The 23,493-nt window shown below is 35.8% G+C and overlaps 2 protein-coding genes across 3 annotated transcripts; both read right to left on the bottom strand.

Moving 5' to 3' along the window:
- Positions 1–13,262, bottom strand: LOC111484887 (serine/threonine-protein phosphatase BSL3-like). Its single transcript, XM_023131527.1, has 22 exons — positions 13,116–13,262; positions 12,201–13,037; positions 11,090–11,150; positions 10,922–11,000; positions 10,733–10,812; positions 10,557–10,651; positions 8,750–8,849; positions 7,649–7,718; positions 6,755–6,856; positions 6,592–6,673; positions 6,071–6,250; positions 5,532–5,805; positions 5,199–5,442; positions 4,920–5,090; positions 4,179–4,417; positions 2,721–2,805; positions 2,516–2,614; positions 2,216–2,415; positions 2,045–2,120; positions 883–1,018; positions 675–814; positions 1–594 (listed from the first exon to the last, which is right to left on the bottom strand). The coding sequence occupies exons 2-22, from the start codon at positions 12,634–12,636 to the stop codon at positions 511–513; spliced, it is 3,033 nt and encodes a 1,010-aa protein (XP_022987295.1). The 5' UTR covers positions 12,637–13,037; positions 13,116–13,262; the 3' UTR covers positions 1–510.
- Positions 13,263–15,190: 1,928 nt separating this feature from the next.
- LOC111485575 (dnaJ homolog subfamily C member 8-like) lies at positions 15,191–21,805 on the bottom strand. 2 transcript variants are annotated; one of them, XM_023132508.1, is made up of 9 exons: positions 21,486–21,805; positions 18,330–18,420; positions 18,170–18,230; positions 17,968–18,045; positions 17,066–17,139; positions 16,316–16,429; positions 16,106–16,213; positions 15,588–15,626; positions 15,191–15,502 (listed from the first exon to the last, which is right to left on the bottom strand). In XM_023132508.1, the coding sequence occupies exons 1-9, from the start codon at positions 21,587–21,589 to the stop codon at positions 15,416–15,418; spliced, it is 756 nt and encodes a 251-aa protein (XP_022988276.1). In that variant the 5' UTR covers positions 21,590–21,805; the 3' UTR covers positions 15,191–15,415. The 2 variants fall into 2 exon arrangements, with proteins under 2 accessions (XP_022988276.1, XP_022988275.1); XM_023132507.1 differs by lacking the exon at positions 21,486–21,805 and adding an exon at positions 18,623–18,790.
- Between the last annotated feature and the right edge of the window lie 1,688 nt (positions 21,806–23,493).

The raw sequence follows: 23,493 nt of genomic DNA, 5'->3' as shown, positions 1-23,493 counted from the left end.
ATCTTTACACGAATTATAATGTACAAAGCAAACGAGCAAAAATTACAGAAAGCAACCAATTTCTATGATACACCACAGGACACCCTCAAAGATTCTAAGAAATTACATCTCGCCGTGAAGGAAAGTTTCATTTCCCATGAAAAAGAAATAATGATAATAATGGGGTAATGGCAAGGATTCTAAAAGATATTTAGAGATGAAAAAAAAACTGTGTGGGACGACATATCGCTAACTTCCACGTGCTCGTGGCTCAATAAACAAGGGACGATCAAAACTCAGCATCAACTTGTAGCACAAAAGAAGAGAAACAAAATCTAACTAACTCACCGCTTGCAACTTGGCTCTTGAGAACCATCTTGTAAGGCCTATAATTTGTGTTGAAAAATCAGAATTTCATCTGCTATTTTGTGTTAAAGATCCAATTGGATATTTCTGTATGAGGCATAGTGCTATATACAGAGAGCATCAGAAGGACCAGGCTGCAGACGTTGTTCAACAGGAAATCATCAACTACATCCATGCAAGAGAACCCCGATCACTGGCAACTTGTGGGCGACCTCTTGTCGGTGTTGGTGGCCGATTAGCATTCAGCTCCTGTTCTCAATAAAACCAAAAGAATTAATATACAAAACAACTGACATTAGAGTAAGAGGCAGCCATAGAAGTAAAGTCACCTGCATCCATGTATCCTCCGTATGGCGTTCTAGAGACATCTCGGGTGATGTTATTGCTGGTGGTATGGGATGTATAAGTTTTGGAACCACCACAAGATCTCTACCCAAAACTAAGATCGCTCCAGCATTATTTGCAGTTCCTGTACAGAAGAACGTGTTTTAATGATATGACTAGGACGTGTAAGACGTATAGGTTAGGCACACGTACCACAATAATTGGTAGCTGAGAAAAGTGTAATCAGATGCCCCTGAGCAAAACGTTCAAAGCCATCCATTACACATTCATGAGCACGAACTATCAACTGAAGATCATTATTGTTGCAGAATTCCATAACACGATCAGGCTGCAACCAAACAAGACAACTATAAAATAATTTCAACTTCATAGAAACATCCAAAATTCTATTACTGAAGCAAGGTGATCATCAAACTTTGATTTCCAAACCGAGCACATCAAGTTTGAGGCATACAACAAATGGTGCATAAATATCATGCCTTCGATTAGGTATGTTAGGAAAAGAACGGATCTCTCTGCACACTCCTTCCTAATTTAGCAAATCAATTGATGTACTTTACGTTACTAGATACCTATACCGTGGAATAACTGAGTCATTTTTCCTAAACTAAACATCACCTTAATGTACTCTTGATCCTGAACCTTAATGCTCTCTACAATGAAACATTTCATCTTACAAGGACATGTTTATTTTACCGTCTAATTAGTTACAAAATTATGCAACCTACCACCCTTATGAGAAGAAGGAAGACAACATAAATTGGACAATTGACATGATCCAGAGATGAAATATTCATATGAGAAGGTTTCAACTTCCAATAAAGTTTTCACTAATATTTATTAAGGTGATGTTTCAACTACCAATCAAAATTTTCATGAAACTACATGTAAACGTTACCCAGCGTTCCTAAAACTCCCTTTGTTTAAATCCCATACTAAAGCGAGTTATAACTCCAATACAAGACATTTAGACTAGAAATAAAACAGCTGTAACTTGTAAGGCAGTCTCAAATATACGTAATTTCTTTTTAAATCAAATCCAATTTGAAATGGTGCATCCCTCTGTAAGTACGACACACAAATTGAGAATAGTCTTAACCTTAAAAATGAAAAGAATTATTGTCCTTGCCTCTACATGAATTACATCCCAATGTTTGAGAACACACATAAAGTACACAAGTTTGGTTTTATTCTGGACTTTATGAGCAATAGAGTTCTCGAATAGAGTACCTAGTTTTTTTTTTTTTTTTTTTTTTTTTAATAAGATAATAGAGATCATCTTGGATAGAGTCCCTATCCTATTTGGACAAACTTAAAACCCATTTAAAAAGAGGAGGAAGTACACACTACTAACCCCAAAAGTAACTAAACCAGGGCCTCTAGCATTTGGTCGTAACCCTTCAACGCTGTCGTTTTCTGTGGGGTCAGACCTAAGGAAAATAAAAATATATCAGTATAAAAATACAAGTTATATACATGGCTATCATGAAAAAGTAGTAGGAAACCATCAAGGATTTTCACCGACCACAGCAAATCCATGAGCACTATTGAGCCTGCTTCCATAGTAATAGGACGCTGAAGACTTTCAATCTGCTCCAGATGGTTAATCGACCGACCAATACCCCCATGCATGCAAATAATCTTTTTTTCAATCAAAGCTGCCAAAGGGAGCCAGTTAAACAAACGATTTATCCGATGCCATGTCCAGATTCCATCTCTTTCACCCTGGTCATTGAGTTGAAAAGTTGAGTTGAAATGAACCAGCACAAAAATGCATCCATGAGGGAAAAAAAAAATACACCCATGGGAAACGACTATTTTATACCATTCGTTCAATGCACTCAATCCGAAAGCCAAAAAGGGCATTAATATCTGCTGCTTCATGGTTCCCACGAATCAAATGCACGTTATTTGGATACTCAACCTGCAAAATTTATAATAAAAGCATATTGTCCCATGAAAAAATTGAAGTGACGTGCTATTGACAATTAAATTATAATAAACACAAATATATGATGCCAGAAAAAAACCTTTAAAGCTAGCAGAAGAGTGATGGTTTCCAGGCTGTGTTGGCCTCGATCGACATAATCTCCCAAAAATAGATAATCAATGTACCTAATAAAAAGGTACTGAAAATTATGAAGTATTATAAAGCACAATAAAGAAAAAGACTGATTAATGCACCCACTTCAAAGTATTTCTATTGGAAATGGTTAACCATCCCACGGGCTAACCTAACAGTTGTCCAAAGCCATACCAAGAGACTTTAATAAGTCTAGTCCCGAAACTATCAGATTTTTGTGTTTATTCAGTCCATGAACTTTAATAAATGTCTAATGGATTGCTGAATTTTCAATTTTGTGTCCAATAAATTCCTTAAATTTTAAAAGTATTGAATAAGTTCTCACACTCTCAATTTTGTGTCCCCAAAAGGTCATTGACCTATTCCACATTTTTTTTGATAACCATGACAAGAATCTTATTTTGATTTCCCTTCCAGAATATTTGGGCAATGACAAACTAATATTTTCCCTTCCAAAGAGTGGTAATTCTTGTCATTGCCCAAAGAGTGGTAATTCTTGTCATTGCCCAAAGAAATGAATACCATACCGATTGACTGGAAGGGAGAATATTAGTTTTTCTCATCAATAATTCACGGATGATACCCTATTCATATATTCAGAAGATACCAGTTACTTTGTTAACTAGAAATAGTCTGCTCTTCGTCTTTGAATCCATGTCAGGCTTGAGTATAAATATAGGAAAAAGTTCAGCTATGGGTATTAATTGCAACCCTTCTAGCTGGTTCTCTTGGGCGTCTTTTGTCAGGTGCGAGGTGAACCTTTTGCCTTTCTCTTACCTACAGCTTCCTTTGAGGCATAATTCGAGATGTTTCCGTTTGATATCTGACCTTGGTGAAGTGTCAAAAGAGCCTTTCCACTTTTATAAGAGTCTTGTTCTCCGATCAAGAATGGCTTGCCCTTATCCAAGTTGTTTATACAGGAATTCCTATTTGCTACCTCTCTCCTTTTAAGATTCCAGTGTCAATGACTAAAAGTTCGGAAAAAGTTGCGATGAAGTGCACTTTTTGTGGATGGGGTCGAGGACGAGTTGCACCTTCTCAGTTGGGAGGTGATTTCATGGGCTTTGATGTTAGGTGAGTTGGTATTGGCAACCTGAGACTTCAAAACAAGACTTTCTTGGCCATGTGGTTATGGTGTTTCTTTCAGGATTCTAATGGAACCCTAAAATTTCAATTTTATGTTTAGTTGATATGTGAATATAAAAAGCATGTCGAATAAGTCAATGTCCCATTAGACACAAAATTTAAAGTTTCAAGACTTGTTAGACAAAATTAAAATTTGTAGGACTTGTTAGACACTTCTGAAAGTTTAGGACCAAATAGACACAAACCTTAAAAGCTTAAAAATCAAACATATAATTTAACTATAAAAATATTACAAAGTAAATACAAGCTGAAAACTTACGAAATGTCCCCTGCTGTAGAAGGTGCACCATACTCATCAAAAAGGCGCATGAGATCCCCAAACTGACCGTGTAGATCACCAAATATCTTGATTGGAGCCTTGAGCTCTAGAACACTTGGTTCAGATGAAAATATTTTTTCAGCACTCTCACAAAGGTCAGCTATTTCATTAGAATCTAAAAAAAATTGACGGCGAACAGGAGGCTTCCATCCACGAGGTTTTAAGAGATGGGCTATGACCTGAAAAAAATTGGGGGAAAAGAGAAAAGAACCACATAAGAAAAACAACAATAGAAAAAAAATTATAAGCAAACAAAATAAAATGTTTCTCAGGGAAATAAGGGACCATTGGAAACCAGCTTTATTTTGGATGTTGAATGCCATCCCATTTGCTGTTTGGCAAGTTCTTGTAGCATAATTTCAAGCTCATTTGGTTCCAATGTTGGCGCTTCTTCCCTTATTCTTCACAGTTTTTTAGATCTTTCAGGATGGTTTCATTATGTTTTGATTAGTGTCTCTAGTATTGGTTTTTGGTTATACCGTTTGTTCTGAATTGATTGCTTTCACTTTCGGTTTGTATCTCTTGATTTATTTTTTTTCTTTACTTTATTTTCACTCCCTTTGGGAGTTCGGTTCTTCTGAACAGTTATTCTTTTTTCATTATATAAATTGTTTCTAGTTCAAAGAGAAAAAAAAAAAAAACTAATAATTCAGTTTTAATATACTCAATAATAGTTAATACCGTTTTTGGGACACTGTTAATGGACATCTGTCGATCCAGAAGCTTCCTTGCTGCAGTTGCGCTCTCTGGGGTACCATAGCTCACACGACGACCTTCATTTTCAAACTGATCAATTGAAAGTTGCCTAACCAGACCGCCTAAAGCCCCACTAGTTTCAGCGGCTACAACCACCTGAAACAAATGGGACAAAATATTAGCCATCCAGTTTGATCTAATTGAGATTTAGTTACGTAGTAATTGAGATCACATTCAAAAGGGTAACCGAAATCAAAGACTGACAGCTCTATGATGCAATCGAACTCCAGATGGAGCAATGTTAGTCAATGCATCTGAATCAGGCTTTATCAAGCTAGATATTTGTGTCCCACTAGGAGTAGCCTCTGCTCCTCGATCTCTGTCAGGCAGTTCAACTTCCCCATTGTCTTGTACTCGTCGGGCCTTGGCAGCAGCCAATGTTGCACTTATGGCCTCAGCTTCTGCAGCTGATGCTTCAACCAAATACTCAACACCTTTATTTAGTCTCCTGAAGAGAGACAAAATGCATTGGTCAAGCATGTGGCAAGCAACAACTAAGTATTAAACAAAAATCAGATCAAGAAACTTTTGTTTTACCGAGGGCCCTGAAGCATAGCATTTTCAGTGCTTATATCAGTATACATGTCACCACTTATAGAAGGAGCTACAGGGTTTCCCAGCACTACAGCACCATCAGGAGCTACAACATGAATGGCCTGTCTACTCCTTTCATCGTTAAATCCATATTTTCCTGACAGCCGCCCAGACTGAATGCCGGATGTAGCAGCTGAAGCTGCAGCATGTGAAGCTGCACTTGTAGTTTCAGCAGCTGCTAGATCTTCAGCAACAAGAAGGTCATCAAGCAACACCCCTAAACAATAATATAACATGTTATTATACCGCAACCTCGCCAAACAAGAGAAGAGTTGCATAATAGAAAAATCACATCATCCAAAATTTGACATCAGAAGCCAATAGAGGTTCCATAACCAAATTTGATTAAAATGCACTTGCACTACCTACGAAGTTCTACATAAGTTGTAGAAGAAATGAAGTTATCACTTGCGCAATAAATCATCACAGAAAAATTAATAATGGACATCTCAAAGCCAAATGTGGATACTTTCATTACTTACCACCCCGCAAACCACCATAAATGAAGATCAAGTCACCCACAGCAGCAGCTGCATGCCTACAACGCCTTGTTAACTCGACTGCAGCATCCCCACCGGCAGCATCTGCACTGTATCTTCCTGTCCTAGGACTGGTTACAACTGATTTTGTATCACACCAGATGCCTGCTGCGGTATCCAACACTAAAAAAACAGTAGAAAACAGTAAAGTTTTTATTGTTCAAGTTGAGAAATTCCATATAAATTAAATATAACAATTTCAAAAACATAAAAGCTAAAAAGTAAAACCATATTGGTCATATTTCTAATGAGTGTAAAACCATGAATATAAGTCATAAGTATTTCTTCCTTTTAATGTTCTCTTCTCTTTTTTTTAAGTTCAGTTTTTGTTTTTCTTTTCTCTCCCTCTGGGGGATTGTATCTCTGAACAACTCTCTTCCTTTTTATCAATTAATGAAAAGTTTGTTTCTTGTTAAAAATAATATCTAATAAAAATTGGAGCATGAGTAGGGAAAAACAAGAACCTGCAATACTTGATGAATCTTCCACCATACGGCCCCCACCAAGTGCTCCTCCAGAAACATGGAGTCGTGCATTTACAAAGATCTGAAAGAATTACAAACGCATGTCCAGACTTCCCATAGTGTACAGAGAGGCCAAAATCAAAAAGGACAAAATAAATCTTACAGCAGCATGTTGGTATCTTGCAGATGGTGAGACACCAGGAGCAATTGCCCATTCCCAACGACCATCTCTGTGTTTAGCTAGCCCATAGGCACTTGCCAATGGCTAAAAAAAGATCAGAAAATGAACAAAGTATAATATAAAATTAACATATATAATGCAACATGGGTAGCATACTCCAATAATATAAACATAACACATGGAAAATTCATGACAGCATAAAACCTAAGAAAAAATAGTTAACAAGGGGATTAATTCAATCCTCCCTTATGTTTTTTCATTTCTTCGTTTTTCCTTTTCTTTTCTTTGTTTGAATTAACATACAAAGATAGAACAAAACTGAAATAGAATAATAAGGAATTAATGGACGTTATTGCACCAAGCTATGCACTTGAGAATAGAGAATATGTCTGTGAGTTGACACAAGCAGAACACTCTTAAGACTTGCTGGATATGCCTCAAACACATGTTGCCACAATAGATATATGTCGAACTGAATACAAGCTGAATACTTGTAGGACACCACATGTTGACACTAGTAAGCACAAATTACGATGTTGCCACAATAGATATATGTCGAACTGAATACCAGTTGAAAACTTGTTGAACACTAGTAAGCGCAAATTACATATTAGAGACTTACGACCAAGTAGGCATCGTACTTTTTTTTCTTTTCAAAAAGAACAAATTTTCATTGATAGATGAAAAGAAATAAGATATTCGAGTTAATAACTCCTAATATTAGACATCAATCCGCACCAAAAAAAAAAAAAAAAAAAAAAAAAAAAAAAAAAAAAAAAAAAAAAAAAAAAAAAAAAAAAAAAAAAAAAAAAAAAAACAGAATCAACCACCCACGAATAATAAATACTATAGATGGATTGACACTTTTTAACTCACCACACTGTTTGCATCCCTTCCTCCACATAGCAGAAGAAGACCATCAGAGCGGGCACTTGCAGTTGCATACCTAATTAAGGTATTAAAAGCTAGATTAGGGATAATCTGATAGCATCCACAGAAAATCATACAGAGCCAAAGGGTAAATAGTAAAAGGAACTTCATAATTTCCAACAATAAAAGGATCAAAATTAAATCCATGGTTCAAGCACAACCTCAAAATAAATAAAGTTTAAAAGAAAAATGGAACTTTGCACAATCCAGCTTAAGCTAGAAGACAATTGCACCCTCCAACTATAGATAACATTTTCGCCCTCACGTATTCTAATTGATCCATTAACCATTCAAACTTAGCAAAGTGCTAACATTAGACCTAATCATTAATGACCTTAAACTCTACATTGCAGTTATTTTTACTTAGTTTCACAGAACCCCATTTGAACATCTTACCCCAAACGTTACCTACCTTATCCAAATCTCAATCTCAACCCCAAATTTTTTTAAAAATTATTATATATTTATTAGGCAATTCACCATCACCAAACTCGACCCTTATCTTCAAGGCCTTGGTTTGAAAGAATTGCAAATCTTTCCGAGCTTGTCTTTTCCTTTTCTTTTTTTTATTTCAACCCTGGTACACCTTGTCACAAATAATTATAGGCAGACATGCATACAAGTGTAAATGAGAAGCAGAGACATTATTTTAAGTTAAAAAATATGTTGGGATGGGGATTTGAACATCTAACCTCCTGGTCAAAGGATATATGCCTTATTCAATTGAGTTTAGCTCAAAGGATATATACCTTAACCAATTGAGTTAAGCTCAGATTGACAATTTTATTGTAATTCCTTGGGATTGGTGCATTCTTCTCACTCTTTTGTAAATTTCATACACGAACGATTTGTTTCCTTCTATATATATATATAAGAGACAATTTCATTGATGTTTGAAATTTACAAAAGGGACATGACCATGATGCTTACAAAAGACTTTCCAATTTAAAATGAGGGAGGTAGCAAAACTATAAGACAATTTACCCCAAAAAGAGAATTGGGGGTGGTGGGGGGGTGATTGAAACAAGAGAGAATGGGTAAACTTACATGCAAGGAGGTGGACCCTCGCCTTCAGGTTCTAACTTACGCCATTCATAAGGCTTGGCAGCTGTATCCAGCGCCCATACATCAGTCAGTGGCCGTTTTCCTGAGTAGTGCAATCAAATAGTTAAACAAGATTCATCTAATAAGATAATAGCTAATTTACGAAAGTTTCCATATGAACCAACCAAGTGAATTATGGCGTAAGTGGTGGCTATGACATATATGGAAAAAAGAATATTGGGTGGTTTACAAAGTGAAAAGAATGTCCAAAAAACTTTTGATGGAACATTATAAAGCTTAAAGATACCTTTGACAGATTCTTTTTGATTAGAGTAGGCAATGGCAGGAATACGCCCTTTTGGAGTGATAGATATATGGGTGGGAAATTGTTCTTTAGCCCTAAGGTTTACAAAGTTTTTTTTAAGTTCCAGGGAGAAAGATATGTTGATTTTGTAAGCATATCAAGAAGATTCTATCTAAATCATGGAAATTTATCATAATTCAAGAGAAGAAATCTCAGAGAAGGAAATAAGTGAATTTTCTGAGCTTTTACACGGATTTGAGGGTGTTCCAATTACGAGATAAGAAGATAAAAAGGTTTGGTCTCAAAAGATGCTGTTAGAATAGTTTCCATAAAGTCCCTTTTTAAAGAATTTGTTGATTCTCCACCCACATCTAAGTATCATGTATTTGCAATGTGAAGACATCCGACAAAAATGAGTATTTAAATGACTAGTCCTCATGGAAGGTCTAAATGTGACTAAAAGATTTCAAAGGAGGTGACCCTACTTGGTCAGAAAGGCGTCAACACATTTTTGAGGCAAACAAGTAAATTGAGAGGAAAGATTTGAACAAATCAAAAACCATATAGGTTCTTGGTATGCTTTTATTTGGAAGAGTTTAGCAGTTACTCCCCCACAACACTGGAAAACATCAAACATGCCAAAGGACTCCCAAAGTAATTTCTTCTTGTTGACTCATTGAGGTGCTTCCTTATACTATTCCTAAAGAAATTTAAGGGAGTTTCTTTGCATTTACTCTGTACCTTTTTTAATGCCAATAATATGGTTTCTTTTGTTTGTACTCCATCTAAAGCGATGCAGCCCATTTTGAACTGGTTCAAAGTATAGTTCCTTGTATACATTTTCAAAATATTAAATATAAATTATGAAACATTGGACAATGTGTGAAATTTTAAGAATTTATTGTAGCAACAAGAATGAAGGAGTGGATTGAGAAACTTGTGGTCCTTATATTTGCTTATAAAATGAAAAATAGAAAAGAACCCTCTAAGCATGTTCTTATTTAAAAAATAAATAAAAAGAACATTCTGAACTTGTTATCTAGGCACTATAAGGGCCAAACATCTTGCATTTCATATCCCTTCTAAATTAAAGCTCATTGCTACATAACTCAAGAATCTCTTAGTCGACCTCTAACACTATCAAGGTTCTTCACAAAGCTTAAGCAATACAGAAATATCGCACACCACACCTCTTGTTGGTACACGACTCTCAACAGCCCACTCAAGGGTTCTCATAACCCCATTGTCCGATAAAGCATGTCAAACATACACCTCCACAAACTAAAATAAAAGTATTCTTCTCTGTCTCAACCTTTACCAAACACATATGAATAAGGAAGTCAGATTATAACCTAGTAACACATGATACGGCATATGGCATCTTGATTCAAAGGCTTACATGGAATCTCAAAAAGTAATAGAAAAAAACAGAAAGAAAGCAATGGGCTTCTCAAGAAACAATAAATAATAAACTACATTCATTTAAGGTGAGACAAAGTGACTTGCCATCATTGCCGCCAACTACCATGAGGTATCTTTGTCCAACCAAAGCCATTACATGTCCATAACGTGCCCCTGGGCCACGACCATGCACAGCAACCCTACAGGATTTGAAACGATCTATTATTAAGATCAAACATAAAAAAACAAACAACAAGAAAGAATAACTACAAAATTCTAACCTGTGCCATCTTGGACGATGCTGCGTGAGGTCAAGGACATGAAGATCCTCAGAAGATAAACCAGCGGGACCAATTCCACCCTACATTGAAATAAAGGGGCCAAAATAAATTAAAATATTGATCAATAAATCTAAAACGTGATTCCACATGTGATGAGAACTTAAGTGGGATTATTTGACAGAAAGATACCTGAATAACTACCATTGTTCCCACAGCAGTAGCTACATGAGCAGCCCTTGGGGTGGGTGGTTCTCCAAGTGGAGTAACCCTAAAAAAATAATACATTGACTAGAGTAATGCATTGAGAAGAAAAAAAGAAAACAAGTTGGTAAGGAAATAGCATTCTCTAAAGCTTACCTGGACCATTTATTTGTTAAAACATCATAACAATGCACATCAGCAGTGGCACCAGCTAATCCTGCTCAATTAGTGGCACAAAATTGTCAAGCATAAAGGTAGAATAAAATAAAAGAGAAAAATGCTATTAAAAATCATCACTATAGAACCCCATAAAGAAATCCTGAGTAAACTTAACAGATAAAATTAAGGTATCAACGATAGATGATCCTTTGGTTTAACAATTCAAATCAAATTATAAGAAGAAGAAAAAAACACTTTCTACAGGTCAAATTTCATGTTCCCTGCACTCAACACAAGCCTTAACCATATGTGTTAACAGGGAAGCCCGAAGGCTGTTCCCCACCCTGTCAGAGAGATACCAACCATCTCTCCAAAATTATCTGCAGACTAGAATAAAAGAACAAGAGTAGGCAACTTGAAACATTTATATTTCAGAGAGGCTAGTAAGCTAGCGGAATAAACATCATACAAATAGGGTAGAAACCTCAATATTAAAATCAATAGACAGAGGGTAGAGACCTGACACCATCAATTATTTAAGATAATCTGCAAAAACTTGTGATGATTTTTGTCGATACCAATAGGTATTCATAGCCATAACTGATTAAGAGCAATATATTCTTTTGGCCAGGGGGCTGTTAAAAAGTGGAAAGGATAAGAAATCTATCCTACACCTGGGCAAAAGAACCATTACAAATCATAATGGTTCCTAGCCATACAATTAAAATTGAGTCAAATGCTCTCATCAATTTGTGCCTCAAATATTTCTTGGGATCTCATATTGAAGATATCATGCACACCGTAGCCCAACGTCAGTTGATGACACTAAATAATCAGCACATTCTATAGAACTGGAAAATTGCTCAACCTTTAGTTCTGCATTGATATAAGCTAAGAGCAGAGAAGTAATTCAATCAAATAGCAAGCAGAAGAACAATCATATAAAATGAAAATTGAATAGAGACCCAAAAGGCTGCGTGCAAACTCCATGTACAGTTTTCAGTTGATATTACCACCAAGAAATTCCAGCAAAAAAGCAGTAAGCTTCAGACAGAATCCCAAAAAGAGGGAGGAGCAACCTAAAAGTAAAATGAAAAGAGAAACATACGGATGCCAGCACTTCCGGCGGATGTAGGAGTCCCTGAGGCTGCAGAGTTGCCCTCGAGAGCAGTGGCACCGCCAAACAAGATAAGCCTCGGCCCTATGTATCCCGGAGTCCCATCCTCACCAACAGCACACACCGCAGTCAATGTGTGGCCGCAGCGCGGCCCAGGGCCATCTTCCTTCTTATCCATTAACGCATTCACCACCGAGTACGTTGGCGCATGTCTCGGCCCCAAAATTGGGATTTGATGAACCTGCGGCGTAGACGACTGCTGCTGTTGGGATGCGGCCGGCGACTGAATTGAAGATCCATTTCCCTCAGAAGTTTGCTCCCCATCCTGGTCTCCCTCCATTTCCGCAGGCGGCGACGCTGTGTTCTGGTCCTGCGCCAGATCGTGATCGACCTCGGACAACATAGACGAATCGACTTCCATCCCCATCAACCCTTTGATTCAAACCCCTACTCGTAGAGATCCGAACTAAAATTCACAACAAACACCAATCTCCATCAACATTCAAATTTCCAACCCAATCATCCATCCACATGAAATCATCCAACTCCCATCGCCGGAACCCTAGAGCTCGAATCCTCTGTTTCAATCAATCCCAAAAGTAGCGCTACAATAAAAATACAATCCCCGCAGCCTTCTCTACCTCTTCACCCGTAATTCCCCCCACGTGATGAAGCTCAGACAAAAAAAAAAACACAAAAAAATCAAAACTCCGATGACAATCTCAGCGGCCCCTTCAAAGACATACGTACAATACAAAAGTGAGAGAGAGAGAGAGAGAGAGATGAGAAACGAATACGATGTTTTCTCTCTCCCAATAAGCCCAAAATCTGCCAAAATTTTACCGGTATCACAATAATGTACATAACAAGAACAACAACATCAACACGTCTTCCATGGACGAATACCTGTGCTTTTAGGATAGAATTCAGATCGTACGAACGTGAGGAATTAGCGTAGGGTGGAGGAACAGCAGCCGTGGCGGTACGGCGGCGGAGAGGGGAAATGGAGGACTTTGGTCACCGGAATTACCGAAGACGGGTCCAAGCCTTTTTTTCTTTCCTTTAACAGAAAATTTCACCTCCTACTTCCTAGGTGTTTTTTTTTTGCCTCAAAATCCGATGGGGCCAGGACAACTATATTCTTACCTCTCCCACGCGCTCTTTCTGGCGCGTGTCACGCCCTCCACACTTGTTGTCCTCTTTCTTCAATTAAAAATGGATGATAAAAATAGTTTTTTTTTTTTTTTTTTTTTAAAATTCCCCAATCTAAATACTTTTTTTTAAAATTTAATTTAATCATATTTTAGTTATTCAATTTTTTTTTATAATTTATTTGAATTTTCTAGTGATTAATTTTTTTTTTTAGGATGGTCCGTAACATAAAAATAGTTTAACGAGTCAGTATAAATTAAATAAATACTCGAATTCATGGATTATAAATTTCATTTAAAGTTATGATTAGAAAATCTAAACACGTATTTATACAAACATATATTCATAAAGTAAATAAATAACCGCTATCAGATAATTTAGTAAAATTATGTTAATAGATATTTATTCGACTAATCATGAATAATAAAATATCATAAAAATATAAGATAAATTGGGACTTAAGTCAAAAGTTGAATAAAGGTTAGGAATAAATTTTGCGATTAAACTTAATTAACAAACCAATTAGTATTTAACAGTGATAATTCCATTTGAATTAGCAAACTAATTTTTATATGATGTGGTTTAACTAACATAACTAAATTCGTTATGCTTAACTAATTTATGTTAATTCTGTTATTTCTAATAAATTCTAGTAATTAATTTTTTTTTTGTTCTTTTTATGAGAGCTAATTAATTATTTGTTTTGGTTGTTTATTATTAACATAAAATAAAAAAAAAATCTAATTCTGGTACTGTTATCTGGAATAAAACCAAACCCGGTTCTGTTTACCCGATTCTGTTTAGTTGGTAGAGGGAAATCTCTCCTCCTCCTCTCGTCATTTCATATTTAAATATTAAATAGAGATTTTCCATCTCCTTTCCATCTCATCTAGGACGGGTTTTCAACTCAAATTAAATAGACATCTCTAATTAAAATATTTTAAATAGCGATTTTCTACTATGCATGATGAGGTGGCAGCAGTCAACAATGAGCAACAACGGTCATGAGAAAAATAAAGGAAAGAGTAAAAGATAGTGCAAGAGTCTTTTTGAAAAAGTTTCCATTTAACATTAAAAAAACAATATTTTAAGAATTCGGATTCAAGTGTTTCATCATGAAAATGTTTTTTTTTTTTTCAAAATTAAACATTTGAAAAGGCACTCCAAACCTCGATTATCCTTTGGTTACAATTCCACGAAGGTGTTAGCTAACATATAATCACGTGTGGAAAACAGGCTCGGTATAAAACTCAACTATCAAATACGTTACCTTCAAACCGACAACATAAAATCCAACTATTAAACATGTTATTTTCAAACCGATAGCATAAAACTCAACTATCAAATATGTTACTCTCAAATTAACGCATCCCTTGAACCGACGGCATAAAACTCAACTATCACACATGTTACCCTCAAACCGACAGCATAAAACTCAACTATCAAACATGTTACTCTCAAAACGACAACATAAAACTCAACTAAAAAACATGTTACCCTCAAACTAACGCATCCCTCAAACCAACGACATAAAACTCAACTATCATACATGTTACCCTCAAACCGACGGCATAAAACTCAACTATCAAACATGTTACTCTCAAAGCGACAACATAAAACTCAACTAAAAAACATGTTACCCTCAAACTAACGCATCCCTCAAACCAACGACATAAAACTCGACTATCATACATGTTACCCTCAAACCGACGGCATAAAACTCAACTATCAAACATATTACCCTCAAACCGACACATCCATCAAACTGACGGCATAAAACTCAACTATCAAACATGTTACCCTCAAATCGACGCATCATCTCCCCAAGCTGACAGTCAATTCTTAAAATACTCTATTTATATCACAAAACCAAACTAAAAAGCATTTGTGCTACAATGATATTGTATGAATAAGACTTGGCATTCTAACTGCGTAGTTTACAAGCGAGTAATAATAAGATCTGAAACTAGTGTCAGCCTACAACCACAATCTCCCTAGAATTCGCCGGAGCCTAGAAGTGGATGCAGTGCAAATTTTATATGAAATAGAATCAATTAACCTCGCTTTACTGGCCGCTGCACGTATGATTTGTTGGGGTCCTCAGTCTTCAGCTTTGGTGGTCGAGTTTCTCCTTTCTTAGCCTGTACCACACACTAGTTACTCAATTATGGCCATTTTAATCACAAACATCCGTCTGTACACAGCAAACCAAGTACACATTCTTACCTTCTTTCCACCCTTCATAAAATCTCTCCAGCTTGAAACCTGACGACGACATCGAAAAAACGAAAAGCATAAGTGCAAATTCAACTATTTGTTCTATTAAAAGTTCGGTGAAGAAATCAAAGACTTGAAACTCCATGTTCTAATTCGAAGTTGAACATTTAGCATAAAGCTACCAATTCTTCCATGTGCTTGTCCCATTAATCGTTCATGTCGATCGCTCAATGGTCAACAGAAAACTTGAAGGTGTCCAATCAGATAATAGAATCAGAAAACTGAAAGCACGAATTCATAACTTTTCCCTTCTAACCTAGTAATCCCCCATTATCATATAAACAAAATTCAATATATCTCAGCCAGGTTCTGCCCCATTTCATTAAAATGGCATTTCCCGAAGTGAAAATTTGGAATGGTCGTGTTTCCTTTCCTCCAGTAGCATACCAACAGGCAAAAGTTGCAAATTCTACAATTTTACAGAACCAAAAGAACAGTATGCCTATGACCTTGTGTTAAATACTAACCCTCTGTTCTCTTGTGCCTTCCCACTGCTCTTCATGCTCACGCTTTTTCTTCCACATTTCTTTTGTTTCTTCTTCATCTTTTTTCAATCTGCCTTCTTCCTCAGAAATCTATATGCAAGAAAGGCAGTATGGTTTATGAACAATCCTTCCCAAATATTAGAAATTAAAAGAATCCAGAGGAATATCAAATTATCTGAGCGTCCTGCATACCCTCATCTGCATCTTTCTTCTCCTCCATTCTTGATCTGTTAATATTTCTCGAACCTTCAATTTTAATTCTTGCTTGAATTCTTCTGTACGCTCATACTGTTGCTCGTATTTTCCCTGTGTCAAACCATGGCATAAAAGGTCCCAGAAATCAAAATACAGAACTACGTCATATACTATACATAAATCATGTGAATACATCAACTGATAGTATCACAATTCCGAGTGTGACAATCAGTTTAACCTTTATATCAATTCAAATTCAGTATTTCAAGCTAAATGCATTACAGATAGAGAATGAAGAGCAGTTGGAAGATTTCTCATAAAGACATTACATAGAGGATGGTTAAGCTGTTCTTGTAACAAATCAATCAGGCCAGTTGGAGGAAGATTTTTACGACATGTTAGATGCAAATTATTGTATATAAATATAAGTCTTAGTTAAAGAAGCCGATTAATTACTTTTCCCTTGCCGTACCTTACCTTTATTTATTATTGTTCTTTTTTTAATGCAAAACGATACTTTCATTGTGACAAACGTGACTTTAGTGAACAAAATATCATTCATCAACTTTTCCACAATTTTTTTTTCATTCACAACATGATAAAAGAAAGACCTCTGTTAATTCACAGATGGAAGCCTCATGATCCAACTCTAGATTTGAACCATAACTGGACTCCATTGATATTGCAATTAGAACATAAAGGTAATAAGAGCATATGAAATGTGGAAAATAAAGGAATTCAGCTGACCTCTTCAACCAATGATTTTATTTTCGAAGCTGTATCTTTCTTCAAATGTTTCTTCCTCTTTGCTAGAAGTTCTTCTGAAGTTCAAAATAAGCACAAGTGAGAAAATTTCTTAACTCCATAGAAAGAATATCTACGGGCCATGAAGTCAGCGTATCCAGAAATTTAAGGACCTAGGTCATGTAAATGAACCCTTGTAATTAGGAGAACCTTCAACATATAAGCACAAATGGATGTGGATATTACTGCACCATATATGAGTAAGGTTGCTAAGGCAGGCACTAGGCAAGATACTGAAATGAGTCAAAACCAAAGTCTTTTAAATTAGTGGACTTACACTTAGACATAGACTAGGGTTAGTGTTTAAGAAAAATAATCACGGTAGATTCAATTCAAACTCTTCAGCCATAATTTTGTTAGGCTCTAAGATTGTAAGATATAAATGATTAGTTTCCATGATATAATGGATAAAAAACTAAACAGAGCTGGATTTTATGATGCTTATGTAACTACTTCACTTTGTGGCTATGGTCTTTTCTGTAGTTCGTTTATCAACCAAATTCATTCCTCACAAAAAAGAAAAAAAAAACTGCATTTTAAGAAGGTTAAAATTTTCTTCGCCGAGTAGTTTGAGGCTTTATTTGATATCCCGGACGAGAATTTAGGATCATGGTACTTTAATCATGATCGGGTCTGTGTAATACAGGCACAATCCATGGTGTAATCTAAATACGCAAAAACATCAAATTCCCTAACTCATATGGAGGCAATGCAATCAAGAAACTTTGTCAATTGAAGTGCAATGCAATGGTAAGATATAGATATGGGTAGGCACAAATTTTATTCCCCGCCTGCGTCTAGCCCCATTCTTTTTGTTATCTCACTAAAAGCATTAGATCACTTGCCTTTTGCTGCAATGACTTGGCTAAGAATATAACCCCTTTCCTGCTCATCAAGTAATAGCTGCTGGGCTTTTGCCAATGCTGCCAACCATCAACAAACTGATATTAGTTGGATATTACATGCACGGACAGTTACAATAAAATTTAAATCGCCTTGAATGCAAAACATTAAACTAGACAAAAGTAATATCATAAGTCAATATACCTGCAAATGCTTCTTTCGACTGTGGATGCTTACATTTATCAGGGTGAACCAGCAATGATAACTACAAATAATTAGGCATTTTAAAGTGAATTCGCCGAATCTCAAGGGCACATGTACTTATAGAACAAATCCTGTCAAAGACTAGATGCAAAGCAATTACCTTACGGTATTGTCTTTTCACCTCTTCTGGAGTTGCATCAAATGGTAACTTCAAATACTCGAAGGGATTCAATTTGAAGCAGGACAAGATCCTAGAGAGATAAGTCTCCCAAACGTTAAAAAAGATAATACCAACACCATAATTGTGGATAGTTCATGGAAAAAGATTGATTATATTACAAGCAAGACAGAGAATTTTGATATAAATTAAACTTAAACCAGAACTTCTAATTCAGATAATCAACATTCAACATAGTATCAACAGAATTAAGTACAAAAGCAGGAACGAGGTACCCTTGTTGGACATAGAGGCAAAAGAAGATTCCCAGAAAAAAGCTATTCAACTGGATTAATTTTAAAGGAAAATAAATTAAATAAACAAAGATGATTATAAGAAAATTCAACGAGTCTATCAAGTAGGAACATTGAAACATCAGTCCCCAACTTCCCTACCATATCTTCTCCTACCTTAAAATTTATATTTTCCTCTCCAATCACTCAAAGTACAAGCTATTTATAATTAATTGTTATGATATTGGGTCCCACAACACTTTCCCTCCTCGGATGGACGTTGATTTCTATGTTTCCCTTATCTGAGTCCAATACATGATACCATTTTTTTAGATCAAGCTTTCATTGAGAAAGGAAAGAATATAGAAGGGCATAAAAAAACCAATCCAACAAAAGGAGCCCTTCAAACTACAAAAGTGACTCCAATCCAAAATAATGAAATCTAAATGATAATTACAAGAATACATAACCGATCTCAAAATTTTCCCAAGTACAACAAGTGGGGGATGGGAATTTGAATTGTGCTCTCAAATGAAGGAATACATGTCAATTATTGCTGAGTTGGGCTCACTTTGATAATTGATCTTAAAATTTTAATTCTATCTTATTCTCCACCCTAAAAAGTGGCAGAAAGATGTTATAGAGGAAGGTTCCACATAAATTGTACCTCAGTCTCGTGAAACCAAATGGACTTTTACAAATGAGCAAACGTTTCCCAAATGATTTTTTTTGCCCATGAGAAACCAGCTTTCATTAAGAAAATGAATGTATAAGAAACAAACAAAATTATGAGGCCTTAATATTCAATATTAAGCTGATGGCATGTCATGTTACTTCCTTTCAGTAGGCTGAAATGTTGTCAATGACATTGAAGAAAAATAATCTTTACAGTATTTTCATGTAAAAAATGGCTGAACTCAACTTATCACAGCACTATTGTTAACTCCCTACTTGAAAAGAATATAAGTTACCACATTCATTCAAAGGGGAAAGATCAACTTCATCCTCCATCAATCCTAGCTTAGATGCTCACTTACCAACTCTTTTTTGTTCAAAATTCCAAGCAAAACCGCTAAACATTTGGAGAAAATGCTTCCAGTTGGAAGGTTTGAAGGAGTCATGAGAGGAATACACTTAGGTTATGGTTGGTTTGCAAGAATGAGAATGAGAATTAAAACCAGAATCCTCATTTTCTTGTTTGTTTAGTCTGCTTGTGGTAGAATTCCTTTTTCTCATATTCCCGATCCCCGAGTCTCCATTCTTCATTGGTATGATGATGATCTTCTGTTTGCCAATCTCCCAAAAATACGACAAATGGACGTAACTCCAAATACACTTATACACATGTCAAGACAGAATTACATTTTCCAGAAGACAACAAAAACACAAACTACATAATCTCAAATTCAAAGTCCTTGACATTCTCCAAGGAAAATTTTCAATTAGGTTTTGTGGTTAAAGTAATAAGGCAACGGATAAATCATCATAAAAGAAAATCTATAACTTCATAGAAACTGCAAAACAAGAGAAGTTCCCCACTAAACATCTTCTAACTAAAGAGTGACTAATAGGAGGTAATTAAAACCCTAGATTCTTATTCTAAGATCCAAGAAGGGATGTCGATCTATATTTCATGGTTAGGAAAGATATAGAAGCGGATGAGAAATCCTCTAGCATAGCGATAGAGACAACAGAAATTACGAAAAATATGCCTGTCTAGAGTACATTAATAGTGTCGATTGATGCAAACTTAACACCAGAATACAACAATCTAGATATTTTAAGTCATGGATTTAATTCTTCTTTCTATCTCAGAGGGTGTAACAGAGAAATCTGTATGGTATCTACAACTTTCCATGTACCAGCCGATTCCCTTAGATTGTATATGCTCACAAAATACACCAAATTTGTGCCACAAACACTCTCTACTCCACAACCATTTTGCACAGATGAAATCTCTATCGAATGTTCCACCCTTTTGTACTAAATTCCATCATAAATCCATCAGGACCAAGTAATTTATACAATCCTATGTCTATAATTGCTTCTAAACTTCCTCTTCAATGAATAGTTACGCCAGATTAAAATATGAGATTGAATCCCAAGAATGGCCCCATAAGCTTCTTAAAGAAATCCATAAATTTCTCCTATTAGCTTCATCATCAGGAGATTACACAAAAGAACTTATTCCATCCACTGAAAAAACTTTTGCAATGGAGTTTCTTCGCCTACACGACACCAACCTACGGAACAGAGTTGAGTTCTTATCACCATATTCCATATTAACTATCTAAGTTAGCATTTCTGTCTCCAAAAGGATTCCATAGAATAAAAAATCCACCCAACGGGCGATCCCATTGGCTAAGGCCCAGGGTCCCTTGATATCTCCAACGTCTAGGGCCTTGGGCGAGGAGTGCAATTTTTTCAGAAAAAAAAAAAAAAAAAAAAAAAAAAAAAAAAAAAAAAAAAAAAAAAAAAAAAAAAAAAAAAAAAAAAAAAAAAATCCAATCTAATCTTAGTGTTTACAAAGCATCCCATAGCCATACTAATACAGATTCTCATTTCCAACGAATACGATCAAGACATATAGTTCCCAAAAATAAATCGTCATGTTAACCAAGTGAACTCAATTCTAATCATCAAGCATTACAAGATCCAAGTAAACGCATACAACAAACAACAAACAACAAATTCGCACACTCCTAGATAAGGAACTAAAAATCACTAGCATACCGATGATAGACCGTGTGAAAACCCCCACAAACCCTAATGCCTCTTAACTAAAATCAATGTCATACACCTCCAAAACATGACAAGAAAACGATGCTTGGGGATAACAAAATCGAGAGAAAGAGAGGAGAGAGACCTGATAACTTCGTTATCTCTTTCAACTTCGCTAACTTCTGCGAAGAAGGTCTTGAGCAACAAGTCCTCCTCGGCGGTGGAGGTGGATTTATTGGGCTCTCCCATAAAAAAGCTGCGTTCTGTTTGAGTTTGCAGTTGGATCGGTGAGCCGAAATTGAATCTCCTTCTGCCAAATTCTGAAGGTATCGGATCAAACTCGGTTGGGAGTACCTGAGAAGAAGCTGTATGGTTGAAGACGAGGAGGGGAAGGGATGGATTGTGAGAAACTCGGAAAATCCGACACCTGAAAGCCACAATCCATCCAATTCGATCTATCTCAGGTACGTTTAAAAAAAATATTAAAATTTATATTTGCTTATTTAATATTTAACCATGGAGATAATATTAAGGATCTATTTTCATGGCTCCGATACTCTATTAGGTTAAATAACTCTGATACTATATTAGGTTAAGGGGAAGCCCGAAAGGTTCTCCAATGTGGAAACCTTCCCATCATACGAGTTTTAAAGCTTTGAGGGGAAGCCTGAAAACTTTTCCATCAGACACGTTTTAAGCCCAAAGAGGAAGCCTTGAGGGGAAGCCTGAAAACTTTCCATCAGACGCGTTTTAAGCCCAAAGAGGAAGCCTTGAGGGGAAGCCCGAAAACTTTTCCATCAGACGTGTTTTAAGCTCAAAGAGGAAGCCTTGAGGGGAAGCTCGAAAACTTTTCCATCAGACGTGTTTTAAGCCCAAAGAGGAAGCCTTGAGGGGAAGCCCGAAAACTTTCCATCAGACGCGTTTTAAGCCCAAAGAGGAAGCCTTGAGGGGAAGCCCGACGCGTTTTAAGCCCAAAGAGGAAGCCTTGAGGGGAAGCCTGAAAACTTTTCCATCAGACGCGTTTTAAGCCCAAAGAGGAAGCCTTGAGGGGAAGCCCGAAAACTTTTCCATAAGACGCGTAAGCCCAAAGAGAAAGCCTTGAGGGGAAGCCNNGAAAACTTTTCCATCAAACGCGTTTTAAGCCCAAAGAAGACAATATTTGTTAGCTATGGAGCTGGGTCGTTACAGTACCAATGGTGATAGTATTCTTTGATTATAAACTCATAATCATTCTCTAAATTAGTAGATCTGAGACCTTCATCCAACCAAAGGAACTATGTTTGAGTTGACACTTACTTTTCAATATTAAAAAAAGATTAGGAATATTTACTTATAATTTCGTAAAATCATATTCATTCATAATTTTATATTATATTATAAAAATTTAATTTTAATCTTAAGAGGTGTCTATATAATTCAATAAAGTATTTATTATTTATTTTAAAGAGTTACTAAGAAAATCTTTTATTTTAATTTTAAAATTAAATTAGTAAAAAAAAAAAAAACTCATAATTTTCGAGTAACATTTTAACGACTTTTAAAAGTAATTTTAATATCCTAAAATTTTTTTAAAAAAGTTTAAAAAGTTTTTACCATTAATATTCTTTTAAAAAATTATTTTTAAAATAAGATGATTTACGAGAGTGTAGATAGACAGTTTCCATCCATATATTGGTAGTAATTAATTAGATGAAAGTCCCACATCGGCTAATTTCGAGAATGATCATGGGTTTATAATTAAGGAATACTATCTTCATTGATATAAGGCTTCTTGGGGAAGCCCAAAGCAAAGCTATGAGAGCTTATACTCAAAGTGGATAATATCATACCATTATGTAGAGTCGTGTTCAACTAACATGATATCGAAGTCATGCCATAAACTTAGTATTGTGAGTGAGCCTCGCCATTTGGATAGATATTAGAGTGAACGAATAAGATGAATTTTCTTGATAAATGCGATACTTAAATAGTTAACGCTATTGAAGACAATCAGTGAGGTGAAGTTATATTACCACCAAGTTGCTCGGTGACATATTTCATTAGGAACCACAAGAAATTAAAATAACTAACGTGGGATGAAATGTTTCGTCTCCAACCAACGTGGAATCTCACAATCCACCCCTCTTGAGGTCCAGTAATCTCGTTGGTATATC

Source organism: Cucurbita maxima, unplaced genomic scaffold (assembly GCF_002738345.1).
Source record: "Cucurbita maxima cultivar Rimu unplaced genomic scaffold, Cmax_1.0 Cma_Scf00010, whole genome shotgun sequence".
In the NCBI taxonomy this organism is placed as follows: Eukaryota; Viridiplantae; Streptophyta; class Magnoliopsida; order Cucurbitales; family Cucurbitaceae; genus Cucurbita; species Cucurbita maxima.
The sequence above is the reverse complement of the archived record's forward strand: the minus strand, read 5'-3'. Positions and strand labels throughout refer to the sequence as shown.

Coding starts and splice junctions, on each gene's coding strand:
- LOC111485575 (XM_023132507.1), bottom strand. CDS start 18,762: ATGTTTCAATGTTCCTACTTGATAGACTCGTTGAATTTTCTTATAATC. Junction 17,140..17,967: donor CCAAGTCATTGCAGCAAAAG/GCAAGTGATCTA, acceptor TTTGAACTTCAG/AAGAACTTCTAGCAAAGAGG. Junction 16,214..16,315: donor GAAGAAAGATGCAGATGAGG/GTATGCAGGACG, acceptor TCTTGCATATAG/ATTTCTGAGGAAGAAGGCAG.
- LOC111484887 (XM_023131527.1), bottom strand. CDS start 12,636: ATGGGGATGGAAGTCGATTCGTCTATGTTGTCCGAGGTCGATCACGAT. Junction 8,850..10,556: donor GGTAGTTGGCGGCAATGATG/GCAAGTCACTTT, acceptor TGCACTACTCAG/GAAAACGGCCACTGACTGAT. Junction 1,019..2,044: donor CTGGTTTAGTTACTTTTGGG/GTTAGTAGTGTG, acceptor GTTTGGTTGCAG/CCTGATCGTGTTATGGAATT.